This window comes from Mytilus trossulus, chromosome 4, assembly GCF_036588685.1.
Source record: "Mytilus trossulus isolate FHL-02 chromosome 4, PNRI_Mtr1.1.1.hap1, whole genome shotgun sequence".
Lineage (NCBI taxonomy): Eukaryota > Metazoa > Mollusca > Bivalvia > Mytilida > Mytilidae > Mytilus > Mytilus trossulus.
Window position 1 is genome coordinate 10,496,953 of NC_086376.1, and position 18,678 is coordinate 10,515,630.

General features: G+C 30.8%; 1 protein-coding gene across 1 annotated transcript in view; it reads left to right on the forward strand.

Annotated features, from left to right (window-relative positions):
- The window catches only part of LOC134714639 (ATP-dependent RNA helicase SUV3 homolog, mitochondrial-like), a 19,348-nt gene extending 923 nt beyond the window's left edge, over positions 1 to 18,425 (forward strand). Inside the window, exons 2-15 of the mRNA XM_063576050.1 lie at positions 3,876 to 3,953; positions 4,485 to 4,592; positions 5,707 to 5,821; positions 6,402 to 6,570; positions 7,727 to 7,838; positions 9,883 to 10,052; positions 11,343 to 11,394; positions 12,318 to 12,446; positions 13,605 to 13,698; positions 14,201 to 14,420; positions 14,946 to 15,026; positions 15,732 to 15,911; positions 16,526 to 16,671; positions 17,905 to 18,425. Coding sequence (XP_063432120.1) covers positions 3,876 to 3,953; positions 4,485 to 4,592; positions 5,707 to 5,821; positions 6,402 to 6,570; positions 7,727 to 7,838; positions 9,883 to 10,052; positions 11,343 to 11,394; positions 12,318 to 12,446; positions 13,605 to 13,698; positions 14,201 to 14,420; positions 14,946 to 15,026; positions 15,732 to 15,911; positions 16,526 to 16,671; positions 17,905 to 18,322 — 2,072 coding nt within the window. The 3' untranslated portion in view covers positions 18,323 to 18,425. The remainder of the gene's footprint in view (positions 1 to 3,875; positions 3,954 to 4,484; positions 4,593 to 5,706; positions 5,822 to 6,401; positions 6,571 to 7,726; positions 7,839 to 9,882; positions 10,053 to 11,342; positions 11,395 to 12,317; positions 12,447 to 13,604; positions 13,699 to 14,200; positions 14,421 to 14,945; positions 15,027 to 15,731; positions 15,912 to 16,525; positions 16,672 to 17,904) is intronic.
- The last annotated feature ends 253 nt before the right edge of the window (positions 18,426 to 18,678 follow it).

Consider the following 18,678-nt stretch of genomic DNA (forward strand, 5'->3'; position numbering starts at 1 on the left):
ATTCCGTTAACATTTTGGATATTGTTTCTAAAACTGTTCGTAAAAACCGTTCTCACGGTTGTAGAACAAATCACAATCAAAGAAAATTTCGGGCCAATCATACCAATATTTCGGACCTAATGTCTATTTCAAAAAACAACGGCAGACATTATCTGTTAACAAAACTCTGTTCGTTACCGGTTAATAAGTTAAATAAAATTTTGGAGGATTGCAACACAATTCCATATAGCAGTCCTAAGTTTGAAATTGTTTAAATTATTATGGCATATTGTTATTCTAAATTATTTCTCAAAATTGATCGCCCTGAAGATCATAAAAAAAAATTATTAAAATTAAGTATGTCAATAAAGGCTTTGAGTTTGTAAATATTGCCGGTATATTTAACGACCATTCTGTTAAAGAACAAATTCCTGGATATTTTGACAATACTGAGCTACCTCTTATTTGTTATATTTACAAGAAATCTACCCGGAAATTTGTGTTTAATTATAGTCAATTGTGTGAAGATGTTAATATCAGTGAAAATACACCTACTTTATGTAATTGCAGTAATTCCGAATATATTTATGGACCCATTTCCCATGTTATAACAGGAGACTTTAACATCGTTCAAGACCGAGAGTTAAAATCATTTCTCAGTAAAGGACCTAAATATCATCCCCCGTCAATTATTAATTGGAATGAGTGTCATAATATCATCCACGACTCACTCCATACTTACTGTATGAAATGGATAAAACGGGAAAAAGCTGACAAAAAATCTTTGGACTCTTTTTTTAATTCAGTAATGAATATAGTTGATATACGTATTCAACATTTTAAAGAACATTTTACTATTAACAATAACCACAATAAACCTATTTCTCGTATCAAACATAAACTAAAAGAACTAGCCAAGGAATTTGTTTTTGTCCCGGCCGATAAAGCTGCTAATAATATTAATGTTTGACGTAAATTTTACATTGAGGTTCTGAAAAAGGAAATCACCAATTCACCAACATTCCAACTGACTCCATTTTCAGAAAACGAAATCTGTAACAAACATAAACTTTTAGCCACCGCTTTACAAGCAGAGCCAAATACAATGAAAGTCCCAACTATGTATTGGCTTCCGAAGCTACACAAAACCCCTTATAACAAATATAGATTTATTTCGTCTTCAAGCCATTGTTCAACTACTAAATTGTCTATTATTCTTACCAGCACACTTGGTACAATTAAAAACCTTATAATAAATTCTTCAAATAAGGCCTTCGAAAATAGTGGAATAAATTACTTTTGGAGTGTCAAGAACTCGTTGGAAGTACTTGATAAATTGCATGCTTATATTGGTGATTTTGAATCTGTTCAAAGTTTTGATTTTTCTACCCTGTATTCCACATTGCCTCACATTCTCATTAAGAAAAAATTCACACACCTAATTAAATGGGCATTCAAAAAATCAGAATGTGAATATATATGTTCAAACTCTTTTAGGTCATTTTTTAGTAGCAATAAACAAAAAAACTATGTTAATTGGACATGTTTTGATACTATATATGCCCTTGAATTTTTACTAGATAACATTTTTGTTCGCTTTGGGGATTCCGTATATCGTCAGATTATCGGAATTCCAATGGGGACAAACTGTGCACCACTTATTGCGGACCTCTTTTTGTATTGTTATGAGTTACAATTTATGACAAAAATAAGCAAAGACCCATCAAAACAACATCTGATAAACAAATTTAATAATACTTTTAGATATTTGGATGATATTTTGGCTCTCAATAATGACGACTTCAGTATGTATATTAATGAAATTTATCCTGGTGAACTTACTTTAAATAAAGCTAATACTAACAATGACTACTGCCCTTTCCTCGATCTTGATATCTATATCACTAACGGAAAGCTGAATACTAAAATTTATGATAAAAGGGATGATTTTTCATTTCCTATCGTTAATTATCCGTTTTTAGATGGTTACGTTCCCTTGTCACCATCTTACGGTGTTTAAATATCTCAACTTGTACTATTCGCACGTGTATTTAACGAGAGAAATTTATGTATTACTGAAAAATTATTACACCAGGGTTTTCGATATCACAAACTAGTCAAAACATTTACTAAATTTTATCATCGGTATAAAGACATCATTCGTAAATATAGCTCAACATGCAGACTTCTTATACGTTCAGGTATTTCACATCCAATTTTTTATGGAAATATTCTTTATAAAGTACAAAGGTGTCAGTATTCACCTCATAAACTTACAAAACCTTTGAATAGACTTATTAAGAAGGGATATAATTACGATACTGTTGTCAAGTCATTAAAGATTGCATATTTTGGCGTTAATATTGAGTCACTGATGAGGTCTTTGCGTCGGAACTAAACACATTTATTCTAAAAACAGTTGTTGGCATGACACGGGTTATGTTCATCTCATATATGTTATGATGGTATGATACTAAACCCCTTACGGGAAGGATTGAGCATGATGTTCATATGATGAAATCATAATCTTTCAGTCAGTTTAATTGAAGTCTGGAGCTGGCATGTCAGTTAACTGCTAGTAGTCTGTTGTTGTTTATGTATAATTGTCATTTTGTTTATTTTCTTTGGTTACATCTTCTGACATCAGACTCAGATTTCTCTAGAATTGAATTTTAAATGTACGTATTGTTATGCGTTTACTTTTCTACATTGGCTAGAGGTGTAGGGGGAGGGTTGAGATCTCATAAACATGTTTAACCCAGCCGCATTTTTGCGCCTGTCCCATGTCAGGAGCCTCTGGTCTTTGTTAGTCTTGTATTATTTTAATTTTAGTTTCTTGTGTACAATTTGGAAATTAGTATGGCGTTCATTATCACTGAACTAGTATATATTTGTTAAGGGGCCAGCTGAAGGACGCCTCCAGGTGCGGGAATATCTCGCTACATTGAAGACCTGTTGGTGACCTTCTGCTGTTGTGTTTTTTTATTTGGTCGGGTTGTTGTCTCTTTGACACATTCCCCATTTCCATTCTCAATTTTATTATAATTACATTTTTCAGCCAGGATCATGAAAACACGATTTTTATCAAGTCTTGATTTAAATTACCTGTGCACATTATTGTGGGACCACAGGGGTTTGTTACAATTACTGGGTTTACTATCTATACGAACTCCTAAAAAAACAGTTTAAACCCTTTAAGATTTGCTCTAAATGCTTTGGTTTCAGAGTTATAAGCAAAAATCTACATTTTTAGCCACCGAGGACAACTTGATTAGTTGGCTGGAACACCGAACACATTTTTTAAACTAAATACCTTGATGATGATTGTGGACAAATTTGGTTAAATTTGGCCCTGTAGTTTCAGAGGAGAAGATTTTTGTAAAAGATTACCAAAATTTACTAAAAATTGGTAACACATGACTATACAGGGCAATAACTCCTTTAGGGGTCAACTGACCATTTTGGTCATGTTGACTTATTTGAAGATGTTACTTTGCTCAACATTATTGCAGTTTACAGTTTATCTCTATCTATAATCATGTCAGATACAATGTAATAACCGTAAATGGCAAAATTTCCTTAAAATGACCAATTCAGGGGCAGCAAACCAACAACCTGTTGTCCGAATCAGTGGATGCAGTGACAAGCAGACTAAAAAAATGATTTTAGATAAATTGCATGTATTCTTTAACTTACATATAGCATGACTCTCTAAGTCTTACATATATATCATTATTATTTTATATTTCTAGTAAATGCTACATATTAGTATTCATATTTTTGGTTGGAAAGGAGAATGTGATTCCAGGCAGAAAGGAAGATCAGGGCCATTTTTTATTTTTTTCTGAAGGGAGATGATGGAATTTAGATTAACTATAGTATGTTGTTTTTTTCAGAAAAGATACTTGGAATCTTGACTCAATTTTATGTAAGGAAAGAAGTTAGAAAATTTGCAGAAGAGAATGGCATTGAATGTGAGTAATCAATATTTTGCAGCATGCCATGGTGCTATACATTGATCGCTACAGTCCAAAATCAGTGATTAGAGTTCGTGATTACATTAACTCTCTGGGCGTAAGGGTTGCAGTTGTCAATCATAACAGGGACTTAATATCAAGCTTTGCAATATGGTTGAAGATCTACATACAGGAGAGACTTATCTAAGTGTCAAAGATTATTTTTTTTTAAGTTCACTATCCCTATGAAACTATGTTACATTCTTTCTTCTGTGAAACTAAACCAGATTTATGGTATATATTTGTACGTCAGACATTAAAAAAACAACTCAGCAATGCAAAAAAAATCATAAAAAGCATCAACAATACACTTTTCTTCAGATATGGTCAGGTCATATACACATATACATGTATAGATATTGAATTTTTGAATAGATTTGGAAGAAAACAACTGAAGATCTTTTATCAAAACTGCTTTAATTAATTGAATAACCACTATAAAACTATAAAATGAGTTTATATGTTAAAAAGCCATATTTTACTTTTTAGCCAAATTCTTCCACAAATCATTCCAGAGCTTTAGAAAGTTTTGCTGTGATGACGAAAATCTACCAGTTGAGTTACATCTTATACTAAGTGATATTGCTGCTGGTGCAGGTATGGCCATCAGCATAGTTAGGATAACTGGATCTTTACTTTTCAATATGAAATATGTGTAGACATGGTTTTGGAAATGAGAGAAAAAATATTGCATTTACTGAAATTCACAAACCAGTATTGTTGGAAATGTATATTTTATTTATCAAGCTGTGTATGTGTAAAGACATAACAGTCTTATTCTGATTTTGAAATGTTTTAAAGCTCAGAAAACTACCTTGAAACATGTGCAATGCATGTATATTAGAAGTAGCCCTATCCTTGTGATTGAAAAGGAAGTAACAGCTATAAACAATGCAAATCTCAGTCCAAGTCTTTGCTGTCTTACCAAAATACAATATAAAGAGAAGATGTGGTATGATTGCCAGTGAGACAACATTCATCAATATAAAATTGAGAATGGAAATGGGGAAACTCCGAATGTATCAAAGAGACAACAACCCGACCATAGAAAAAACAACAGAAGATCACCAACAGGTCTTCAATGTAACGAGAAATTCCCGCACCTGGAGGCGTCCTTCAGCTGGCCCCTTAACAAATATATACTAGTTCAGTGATAATGAACGCCATACTAATTTCCAAATTGTACACAAGAAACTAAAATTAAAATAATACAAGACTAACAAAGACCAGAGGCTCCTGACATGGGACAGGCGCAAAAATGCGGCTGGGTTAAACATGTTTATGAGATCTCAACCCTCCCCCTACACCTCTAGCCAATGTAGAAAAGTAAACGCATAACAATACGTACATTTAAAATTCAATTCTAGAGAAATCTGAGTCTGATGTCAGAAGATGTAACCAAAGAAAATAAACAAAATGACAATTATACATAAATAACAACAGACTACTAGCAGTTAACTGACAATATGTATATATAAAAGCTATTTTCATTTAGAAAACATATCCCCAAATGTTCTACTTAAGAAATTTTCTCATATTAAATTTAAGTGATATGTTAAGTTGTTACACTATATCAACTGTTAAAGCTCTTTAAGAAATTTCTTATAGTAAGATTTGTCATTTTAGTGTGTAACAATATTAAAATCTTTACAAATAATAATTTACATGCAGGTGTTTTAACTGCTTGTTTACATTATCATTTTAATTGCAGGACATGTTGATGACCTCCTACCATATTTCTTACAACACACTAAAAAGATATTCCCACATTTAGAATGTTTGGAAGATTTAAAGAAAATAAGTGATCTTAGAAATCCAGCTAATTGGTAGGTACAAATGTATATCTGAATTCAGCAATGCATGATGAATGAAATATTCAGGGCCTCAAAAATGACATGTGTAAGACCTTTTAAATGGGAAAACCAACAGTATTATCTATATAAAAAAAGGAGAAACGAGAAACATGTATGAACAACATAAAAAAACCGACAACCATTAGGTTATGAACATCAGGTTAGCACGCTTGTAAATTGACTTGTGTGTCAGTCGGGTAGAAAGGAGGCTATTCATATGACATTTGAAATTGACCTTGATATTTGTGTAGCATATGACAGTTTTATATTCTACCAATAAGGTGAAATATATATTTAGTTATTGGTTCATATGTATATCTTGTAGGTTGGGAAAACATGAGTTTAAGACTAATTAAATGATTTCAATTTTGATGACTTGAAGTGCTAAACCCCCAAAAATATGAAAGGAAAAGATATATTTGTATTTAAAGGAAAAAGTATATTTGGTACATGTATCAATATGATGTCGACAATGTATTGTTTAAAATGACAGATAAATTAACATGTGACAAAATATTTGTTCAATTTAAATAAGAACAAGCTCCTATTTCAGGTACCAGGAAGCCAGAACCATTGATAGAAAGATAATATATCATGCAGGTCCTACTAACAGTGGTAAAACATATCATGCTTTACAGAGATTAACAGCAGCCAAATCTGGGGTCTATTGTGGTCCTCTTAGACTACTGGCTGCAGAGGTCTACAATAAATGTAATGATAAGGTATGTTATTTATTCCAGCATAAATATTTTTTTTAAATTTGAATGGATAGACAAAGAAACTACCCTTTTTGAAATGTTTTTGTGTGTCATAGTTACAAGTATATGTAATTTTCCCACAAAGACTTTAGATGCACACAAGGCTTAGCTGCCAGAAAAATAATGAGCCCAACTTGAAAAATCATTCAACACACATGCATAGAACTTTTGTCAGAATCCCATACATACCTGATGTATATATCAATGCATTGATTTGATTATTGACTGGATTTTTTCCAAAAAAAAAGTTATGAATTTTGTGTAATATTGCTGGCGGCTGCCAACACTTTTAGCGCAATAACTTGTGAACTGTAAACCCATGCTTTTCAAACTTTTTAAAATATGTCAGTGCAAATGACAAAAAGAGGTCAATTTTAAAATTGACCATTTTCACTTTTACAGTTCAGGAGTAAAGGTCCTTACTTTATTGTAAAATGGCACTTGATTTTGTTTCTTTTCAACAACTTATGAATCCTTTTACCTGTGGATTTCAAATTATAATATGTTGTTACTGATAACAAAATGGATGATTTAAATGATACTGTTCAAATATTAATGGTCTATTGGAAAATGTAACTTTATGTTGCTTCTGTGCAATTACTTATGAACTGTTCAGTCAATGCTCTTAATATACTGTCACTGATGAGAATATGGTCGTCAAGTTTGATATTGATGATTTTTTTTTTGTTTGTTCAGGAGTAATGGTCCTTGATAGATTGGAAAATAGGCATAGAATGTGGAATTAGAAAACCCAGTGTGTTGTCAATTTGACAGCTTTATCCTTGTTCATTTAAGTTACTTCAATTGTTCAATTTAAACATTGAAGTAATGAACACCTATAAAAAAACCAACTGATTTCTTAATGGAATTTTTATCAAAAAATGGTGTGTGCGATTCAAAATCTTTGTCATATTCATACAGATTTAAACAAAAATGACAATCTGATGACAACAAACATTATTTTCATTTCGGCGTAAGAACAATGAGATTACCTATAGTTCTTTAGATTCTGAAGAGGTGAATGGTCTCATATGATAGGTAATCGTACATCATCTTGTTATTTTCATATACCTTACATTTTTATATCCTAAGAAGATTAAAAACCATTGATTTATTTTAGGGAACTCCTTGTGACCTTGTTACTGGTGAAGAAAGGAGATACTCCAGTGAAGATGGAGAACCTTCAAATCATGTAGCTTGTACTGTAGAAATGACATCAGTAAATACACATTGTAAGTAACTTGATTAACCTTCAAATCATATAGCTTGTACTGTAGAAATGACATCAGTAAATACACATTGTTAGTAACTTGATGAACCTTCAAATCATGTAGCTTGTACTGTAGAAATGACATCAGTAAATACACATTGTAAGTAACTTGATGAACCTTCAAATCATATAGCTTGTACTGTAGAAATGACATCAGTAAATACACATTGTAAGTAACTTGATTAACCTTCAAATCATGTAGCTTGTACTGTAGAAATGACATCAGTAAATACACATTGTAAGTAACTTGATGAACCTTCAAATCATGTAGCTTGTACTGTAGAATTGACATCAGTAAATACACATTGTAAGTAACTTGATGAACCTTCAAATCATGTAGCTTGTACTGTAGAAATGACATCAGTAAATACACATTGTAAGTAACTTGATTAACCTTCAAATAATGTAGCTTGTACTGTAGAAATGACATCAGTAAATACACATTGTAAGTAACTTGATTAACCTTCAAATAAGGTAGCTTGTACTGTAGAAATGACATCAGTAAATACACATTGTAAGTAACTTGATTAACCTTCAAATAAGGTAGCTTGTACTGTAGAATTGACATCAGTAAATACACATTGTAAGTAACTTGATGAACCTTCAAATCATGTGGCTTTTACTGTAGAAATGACATCAGTAAATACACATTGTAAGTAACTTGATGAACCTTCAAATAAGGTAGCTTGAACTGTAGAAATGACATCAGTAAATACACATTGTAAGTAACTTGATGAACCTTCAAATCATGTAGCTTGTACTGTAGAAATGACATCAGTAAATACACATTGTAAGTAACTTGATGAACCTTCAAATAAGGTAGCTTGTACTGTAGAAATGACATCAGTAAATACACATTGTAAGTAACTTGATTAACCTTCAAATAATGTAGCTTGTACTGTAGAAATGACATCAGTAAATACACATTGTAAGTAACTTGATGAACCTTCAAATCATGTAGCTTGTACTGTAGAAATGACATCAGTAAATACACATTGTAAGTAACTTGATGAACCTTCAAATCATGTAGCTTTTACTGTAGAAATGACATCAGTAAATACACATTGTAAGTAACTTGATTAACCTTCAAATCATGTAGCTTGTACTGTAGAAATGACATCAGTAAATACATATTGTAAGTAACTTAATGAACCTTCAAATCATGTGGCTTGTACTGTAGAATTGACATAAGTTAATACACATTGTAAGTAACTTGATGAACCTTCAAATCATGTAGCTTGTACTGTAGAAATGACTTATAAAGTAAATACACATTGTAAGTAACTTTACTTACATTGCTTTCACTGTTTTTGAGTTATGTCCCTTTATAAATGGAATAATTGATAAATTATGCATAATGATTTTTACCACTGATTGCAGATCAAGATGGACTGTTTGCAGCATCATTATAGCCATTCTTGAGTTATGACCCTTAGTAAATTGTAAAATTGTAGATAAATGCTGTATATTTACAAGTGTTCCGATTCTCATGGACACATTCTTTATTTGTTTAACAAGAGGTTAGGGTTTTTGATACTGGACTCAAACTGTTAAAAATCATGTTATATTTGGTTAAGCATCAATTAAACACTGTGATTTAGAACATCTGATTCCTGGACAAAATTCTGTTATAAATGTATTATGTAAAAAATCATCAATATTTCAATCAGGTAGGTTCAAGACAAAAAGTTTTAAAAGCCACAAAAATAAAATGGTTTAAAGCACAAACCCATTTAACAATGTTTTTCTGAGAAAATTTGTTTCAGTACCGGTATGTAGGAAATTTATAATGGAACTGGTACAATTCATGGTTTCTAATATGGTAGTCATAATCTCATGAACACAAGTGATTTGAGTTTTTTATTATATTTCATTTTATACATAAGACTGGAATATTTAAAAAGAATTTAAAAACTATTGGCTTAAGTTTTCAAATTTATTCCTTCTACTAGTAGATGGAATTCATTCTATCTTTTTTAAATATTCTTATACAAATTATACAACAGATGAGGTAGCTGTGATAGATGAAATACAGATGGTTAGGGACAAGGGTCGTGGCTGGGCCTGGACTAGAGCTTTACTGGGACTTTGTGCCAAGGAAATACATCTATGTGGGGAGGCTGGTGGTATTGATTTGGTACGAGAACTTATGTTACACACTGGTGATGATGTAGAAGTGAGTATAATCAACTTGTGGGCCAGGCACAAATCATAAAAAAATGTATACTTTAAACCTTTTTCCACCAGAATATTAATGTTGCTAAGAAATATGTATTGTTTTGTTATAATAAAACACCCATGCAACCATGGCATTAGGTAGGGCAACTGGTGCAGTTCCTTCACATGAAATCTATGACATACTTTTGTTCGAAATAATGAATCAAATTATTTCTGCATTTCAATATAAAGACAAAATATTCTATCATGGCAGATATAGAGCCAATGGATTCATAATATAATTATGATGGAACATCAGATGAAATTATAGATTTTTTTCGTCTAGCAATAATTATAACCCCTTATTAAAGTTCACCTATGAAATCAAAAAAACGATAAAATGTCGTTCTTGGATGTTGATGTAATTAAAGCTCAAAGATTTACAACACATGGCATTCTTCACCTTGAAATACATTTTAAAGAAACAAATTCTTATCTGTTTCTGCACAGAAATAGCTGTCACTCACAGCATGTACCCATTGGTGGCCTTCGGCTGTTGTCTGCTCTATGGTCAGGTTGTTGTCGCTTTGACACATTCACTATTTCCTTTCTCAATTTTATATTAACCAATTGACCGTACTGAATTACTACAACAAGGCAAATTAACAGAAAAACAAATTTAGTTTTTATAACTAAATATTATCCATATATATGTATAATAAAGAAAGGTATAATGAAACACTGGCACAAATATTCAATACATCACCTAACATAAAATTGACAATTGGACACCTGATGATCAGGTGTCCAATTGTCAATTTTATGTTAGGTGATGTATTGAATATTTGTACACAATCTTCGTCTAACTGTAATAAATGCCAGTGTTTCATTATCATGAGTGATGATGGCAGATCTGTCAAAATAACTTCAAATTTGTGTTATGAAATTAAATAAAGAAAGATCCGTGCTTAAATAATCATGACGACTAATTTTCGCATTATTTTTCTACTTGCACAAATTAATCGCTGTTGAAAATGAGTTGGTTTACAGTATGTTATTAATAGTGTTTGCATCAATGATTATGGACTTTCCCAATTGATTTTCTTCTAAGTTCAGTATTTTTGTGATTTTACTTTTTTCTAAAGTATGAAAGTAGAATCAATAAAATTGAAAAAGGAAATGGTGAATGTGTCAAAGCGACAACCACCCGACCATAGAGCAGACAACAGCCGATGGCAACCAATGGTTCTTCAATGTCTTCAATTGTTTCTTTTAACATGTTTAACACTCTTCATGTTTTATTTTACAGGTGAAATATTACAAAAGATTAACAGATTTAGCTTATCTTGATAAAGCTGTTGGTGAGACTATCTATAAACTTATTTATTAAACTAGGCATATATATATTTAACATGACATGAGAAAGAATTGATCGTTTGAATGCAACTTTTTAGCACAACATTCAGGCCATTTCGTGGTAGCCAGTTTTTATTGGTGGTGGAAGACAAAGTGCCCAGAGAAAACCACTGACCTTCTATTGGAAAACTGACAATCCTATTCAATTAAGATTGGAGTCGTGTGCACCCACATTTGAACTCACAACCTCATTGTTGACGAGCTAGTGATTACAGTAGTAACTACTTAGTCCACTCGGTCGCATAGGCCTCTACATGAGAAAGAAAGGATGTCAGTTAATGGCAGTGTACAATCTTAACATATGTAATTGTTTTAATTATTGTATATTCTACTTCATTTTATTGAAAGTATACGTAAATTAGTGATGTTTCAGATGTTTATGAAATATTGCGTGCATATTTAACTCTTTGAACTGCGTCTGTATAAAGAAAAAATAATTATCTTTCATGCAAAGATTTACATGGTTAGTAAATTCAAACTGCTTTCAACATTTAAAGAGATAGTAGCTCTGATTTTGACCAAATTATGACCAAGTTTTAAAGATATATACAAAAAATTTACAATAAGATTGCTTAATAATTGAAAAATAATATTGTGTTGCATGCCTATTCATCTTATTAATTATGCATTGGGTTTAACTTCCCGATTTTTGCTGACACAGCTAGTGAAATGACCAGATTGGAACATATGCTTTTTGTTTATTTACATATTTGATAAATTAAATGTATATATATGTCACCATTTATCAAAATATGTTATCAACAAAAGCCTGCATATTTTTCAAAACCCTAGAAAACAACGTTTTCTTAATGAAAAATGAAAATTTATTTAAATTTTATGATGTGTATGATTATTTTTTTTATTTTAGAAAGTTTTGACAATATAAAGCCTGGTGATTGTATAGTATGCTTCAGTAAAAATGATATATACTTTGTGAGCCAACAGTTAGAAAAAAAGGGAATAAAATGTGCTGTTATATATGGTGGACTGCCTCCAGGTAAGAAAAATTTACATAAATCGATGCTGAAATTAACAGTTATAAACCAAATGTCAAGCCAATATTCAGTATTGCTGAACAAAATATGTTGAGAAGGTAAACAAAAGGAAATAATTAGACAATAAAATCATGGAAATGAATAGTCAAACTTAGATAGGTGTATCATAACCCAAAAAGAATATTTAATGAAACAAATACAATGTATATACATTGACAAGCTATGCATAGACAATAAACAATAAATTTTGGGGAAATAAGTGAGACCTGAACCTGGCTCACAATTTGAAACGTTTTGAAATGGAAAAAATCTGTAGCTTTATGGTCTGCTAATTGTAGAAAATATCACAAGGACCCAAGAGCTCCACAGTACCAAACTAGTGTGTTTTCTATAAATCATTTACATTTACAAAGAACTTTCTGTAAAAACATTTTAGGTGCGATTTATTTTTATTAATCATCTTTGACTGAAAACTTTGATACAGTTTGACAGTGATTTTGAAAATTTTGGAAAAATTGCTAACTCATTGTTCTTGGAAAAAGGAAAAAATAACAACAAAATTAAAATATAGAGAGGGGCGCACATATTCCCTGTGGACACAATTTTGCTGTTTTATGATTTTGAGGTTTAAAAACTTCAAAGGAATGCTGAAATTGGAAGATTTTTGGCAAATTTCCTGAATAATAAAACATGATTTCAAAGAAGTATTTCTAAGTGATTCTTTGACTGAATGCCTTAAAGTTCAGTTCTTTACACATTTGAAATGTCTGCTATTCATCTACAATGAAATTGATTGGATAAATAGTGTTCAAAGCTGCAGTTATTTGGTTAAAATATATGTGTAACAATGGCGAATATGTGTCCCCCATTGACAAAACATCGGGAAATTTCAAACACCCTTTAATCATACTTTTCAGATGATTTTTTTCGTACAAACACATTTTCAAGCTTAAAAATATTTACATTTGGAGTCATCTTCATATAGAAATATCAATATACTTCAAAAACATTAAGACCTGAACATAAACTTTAGAAAACATGGAAAGATGTGGCGAAAATGAGCACCCCACTCTATATAAAAGTAGTTTATAAAAATTGTAAATATCATGTAATGAACATTTACTGTTTTGGTAATGATATTTACTGCATTCTATTTTTAGGAGCAAAATTAGCCCAGGCAGCCAGATTTAATGATCCCAATGATCCCTGTAAAGTAATGGTTGCTACAGATGCTATAGGAATGGGACTTAATTTGTAAGTATTTTACTAAGAAACACACACAGTAGGAAAAAATGTTCAGTTAAAGAAAGTTTGAATTCTAAGAGAAGTAAGATAGATGTTTACTACAGTTTAATAATGAAGGGGGAACAACATTTTATGGATGTGAAGATGGAGCTGTTTATTTTTTTCATAATTCAAGATTTTCTAAATAAAGTCAGTGGCCATTTTTATCAGAACTTTTACAATTAACATATTGAACTAAACAGTATAACTGTGGTCAGTTTAAGTCATAAGATATTGTATAAAAAGAACTTGAAGAAATTTTGTTAAAAAAGTTCCTGGATTTGTGAAATAACATGTTTATTTGATTTTAAATTCAGGACTTTGTATTTTATTTCATAAGATTATGATTCCTGAAAGCAACTTGGATTACTTTATGTGTCAGTGGAACAGTTTTGATGGAAAATTTATGTGATTGCAAATGCATTGCGAACAAGATAACATATCAACATTAATATCTTTTATTTTTCAATAGAGCAATCAAAAGAGTTATATTTTATTCTCTAACAAAACCAACTATTATGGACAATGGACAAGTTGAGATTGATGTTGTTGATACATCTACAGCACTTCAGATAGGGGGCAGGGCAGGCAGATTTGGAACACAATTTGAACATGGAGAAGTGACAACATTTAGGAGGAAAGATTTACAATTATTAACAGACATAATTACTAGATCTGTAGATAGTATAAAGGTAATTACTAGATCTGTAGATAGTATAAAGGTAATTACTAGATCTGTAGATAGTATAAAGGTAATTACTAGATCTGTAGACAGTATAAAGGTAATTACTAGATCTGTAGATAGTATAAAGGTAATTACTAGATCTGTAGATAGTATAAAGGTATTGATTTGTTTGTTTGGTTAAATGCCACATTTTGTTGTGTCTTCTTATTTGTATGGAGAATAATATATTTTTAAGAGCAATGCTAAAAAAATCACTGAATATCTGAGTGATAGCTCTAGGGCATTTTTCTAAGATGAGTTCTTAAAACAAAAGATGATGAGTTTAAGCTAAATTGATTTATTCCTATGTACTTGTCTGGCATTATTGTTACATGAACAAGTTTCAGACTCATAGCAAATTTGTCGTAAAGAATGTTATCTCAAAATTACTTCATCATTATTATTAATCCCTTTTTAAATTGGACTGGTGTTCCAATGGCCATCAGATCAGTTCTAGACATGTTTGCTTTGAATAATTTGATGTCTTTTTCAGCAAGCTGGCTTACATCCTACTGCAGATCAGATAGAATTATTTGCATATCATCTCCCTAGTGCCACATTATGTAATCTGATAGTAAGTAGATTTTTAAAAATCAAATATTATATTTGATAGAAGAATGATCAAATTTATTAGGTTTAAGAGATTAAGATAACATTTGAATGCTTGTTTACTGATTTATTGAAAGGGAAATTAAAATCTTTCAATTGATGGGATTTTTTTGTGCGGTATTGTTCCTGTTGCATTATTAAAGACCATTAAATTTAAGCTTTTGAAAGTCACCTTTGAACACTTGACTTTATAAGACTGCAACAGCCTCTGTTGCCTTATGGTGGCCTGTTTGATTTGAGTGCCACATATTTTGGGTATGAACCTGTTTGGGTATTTGATTTTTTTTTTTTAAATTTTAAATTTGTTGCTACTTTGCTAAGCATGCATCATTAAAGTATAAAGAGCAAAGACAGGTAGACTCGAAGTCAAAATAATGTGTCTGAGTAGGGTGACATGTCTGTCTGCTGACTGCTACTGTGTACAAAAAAACACCTTAATAATTTGGCTCAGGGTGTTGGTCTTGTACAAAGCATGGTTCATATTTAAATCTCACATGTGTTTGTCCTGTAAATGCATTACATTTGTCCCTATATTAAACATCCATCTATCATTTGACTGCAATAACATTATTATTTATTTTTCTTTTGTTTTGTATTGGTTAATCTTGTTTAAGTTTCTTGTGATGCTACAAACATATAGTAAATCTGATACATATTTCTTTTTTTCCAGGATATTTTTATAGTTTTGTCGGAGTTAGATAACGCTAACTTTTTCATGTGTAACTTGGATGATTTTAAAATCCTTGCTGAAATGATAGAGCATATACCATTAACATTGAGAGTTAGATATGTTTTATGCTGTTCTCCAATATCACGAAATAAAGCATTTGTGTGCTCCATGTTTCAAAAGGTAATTTATAACATTTAAATGAATCTGGTTTTATTGGAATGTTTACATCATATATTTCAGCATTTAACAAAATACTTATATCTCCCAGTGACTAATGTCAAAATACAATGAGATAATAGCCTTAAATTTGTAATTTCTTTAATGAAAAATGCACCCCCAAAAAAGACACTGTCATTCAGTTTTGTACATTTTGTGAGCAGAGGATTATATAATATAGTCAAATACGAACTTATAACCCTGTCAAAGTATCATACTTAACATATATTTTAAGAAATTCAACCAAAAACTGACAAAAAAAGACTCATTTTTTCATTCATTCTTAAAAATGCAGATTTTGAGTTTTCCTCATGTTAGATTTTATGGGGTTTTTTTTCTGTTTATATTAAGGGCTTAATGCTTTAGATTAGAATAAACATTTTCTGTTGCAATTAGTTTGAGGTTAAAACTCAGATTGACTGAACTAAAAATGCATGATAATATTTCTAAATAAAGAATGCATGAAAAAATTACTGAATAAGCAGAACATGGTAAAATTTTTATGTGTACATCATCTGAAAGTTAGAATGACTTAGTATTGGTCTCAGGGTGTATAATTTTTTTACTTTTAACTTTAGTTTGCAAGACAACTTCATGTTGGAGAGCCATTGACATTTGATTGGTTGTGTGGACAGATAGGAACTATAAGTGAACCAAAGACAATAAATGATCTCGTCCATCTAGAGGATATATTTGATGTGTTTGATCTGTACCTTTGGCTTAGGTAATTAGATGTATTTATTGAATAAGAAGATGTTGTATGATTGCCAATGAGACAACTCTTCAACAGAGACCATATTACTTAAATGTTAATTTGTCACTGTATGGCCTTCAACAATGAGTAAAACTCATACCTCATAGTTCGCTATAAAAAGGCCCTGTATTTAGCTAGCTTTCAGTTTCAACTCCCAACTTAAAGTCACATTATGTTTTAGTAATGTATTTTTAAAAATAGAAGTGAAGTTGTTGACAGGGTAATTTTGCACAAATAAAGAGTCTTATATTAATACATTGTTTTTGTACTCTGATGTTGCAAACTGTGAATGGTGCACTGTCAATTTAACAGTTTGGCGGCAGAACATAATTTGTATTAAAAACCAAGTCAAATACCAAATTTGTGTCAATCATAATTCGTATATGATGTCCAACTGATTATTATAATTGCCCTTTGTTGCTTAGTCTTAAGGGATTAAAATCGGGATAAGATAAATATGTCTGGCTGGGTTGAATTCTTTTTGGAAACCCTGATACAGATTCATTTCAAAAGTTTTGCACAATTTTTAAGGTGGTACCAAACACCTTGAATAAAATTAATTCGGCTCGTTAAATTTTCATAAAATTTTTACAAAATATTTATTTTGCCTATTTGACAAAAATATCAAAATTTCAAAAAACTTGAACCAGACAAATTATCTGAAAAAATTGGCTGGATATGAAGCAGTTTGACAAACAGTAATTTTGATCATTGAGGAGCTTCATATTTTCTAAACAATAGAACATGATTAAAACATTCAACTGATTTTACAGAGTTATCTCCCTGTAGTATTACATACCACCTTTAACTTTTATCAAACATTTATTTAGTGAAAAAGTATTAAAGTAATCATAGTTAACAGTGTTTTCAGACAAATGAAGATTTTAAATACCTAGTCTCTCTTTGCTCTTCATTTGGAAGGAAACAGTAAAAAAAGGTTCTAAATTATAAATTACAGCACTGAATTTGGACTTGGCATTGGCCTTTACTTCTTTTAATAGACTACATTGAATCTGTGGGGATTTAGTATTAAGCTTACCAATATTGATCTTGATACAATACATTAAGACAAAATGCTTTTTGTGGGTTTTTTGCTGTGCATGTACTGATGTTGTGTCATGGATGGATGCCCATATCCTTCGTTTTACTATTTAATATAACTGAATAAATTAGAACAGTAAATATAGTATTTATTTTTTATAGGTTCCGCTTTCCAGAAATGTTCCCAGATTTTGAAGCAGTGCAACAAACTCAAAAAGAATTAGATATTATAATTCAAGAAGCAGTTCAGAGAATAACAGTATTATTGAAAACGACTGAATCGTCAATACAAACTTCAAAGGAAGCCACTCCAGATCTTAGTGACGAGTCAGATTCAATTCTCGGTGGACTACTCAACGAAGTTGGCAAATTATTTAAACCAAATCGTAAAAATAATGTTGAAAAAGACCAGCCAGAATCAGCTAAAGCACCTTCACATCCGGAAGGGAAATTAACTCAGGATTTACTGAAATCAAATATTCTTACGCCGGAAATGTTAGAAAAATTAAAAGCTGAATGGTCTGAGCAACATTTAAAACGTAATAGACATGTTAGAACTTCTAGGAAACCAATTAAGTAAATATGATAATTTTATGAAATTTGTTTTTTCTTTCATGCCTGTTATAATTTCAGTGGATGCTCCCCTTATATATGACATTTATTGTGTCTGAAATTAGTTGAAACAACTGCATTATATCTTGTGGCCAAGTCATTTCTCTTTTTAAATATTTTTAATATATTTTATACCAATTAGAAATTTATCTGAAAATACAATGAACTTTATTTCTTAAGCATTTTTAATAAAAAAATTATAATCAAAGTTTAATTTTTACATTTGAGTTTTCCAATTTGATTAAATAAAATGAGCTGAGGAAATATAAAAGAGGAATGACTTTTCTCCACGTACTGTAGGTTTGTTTTTCTAATATTTAAATA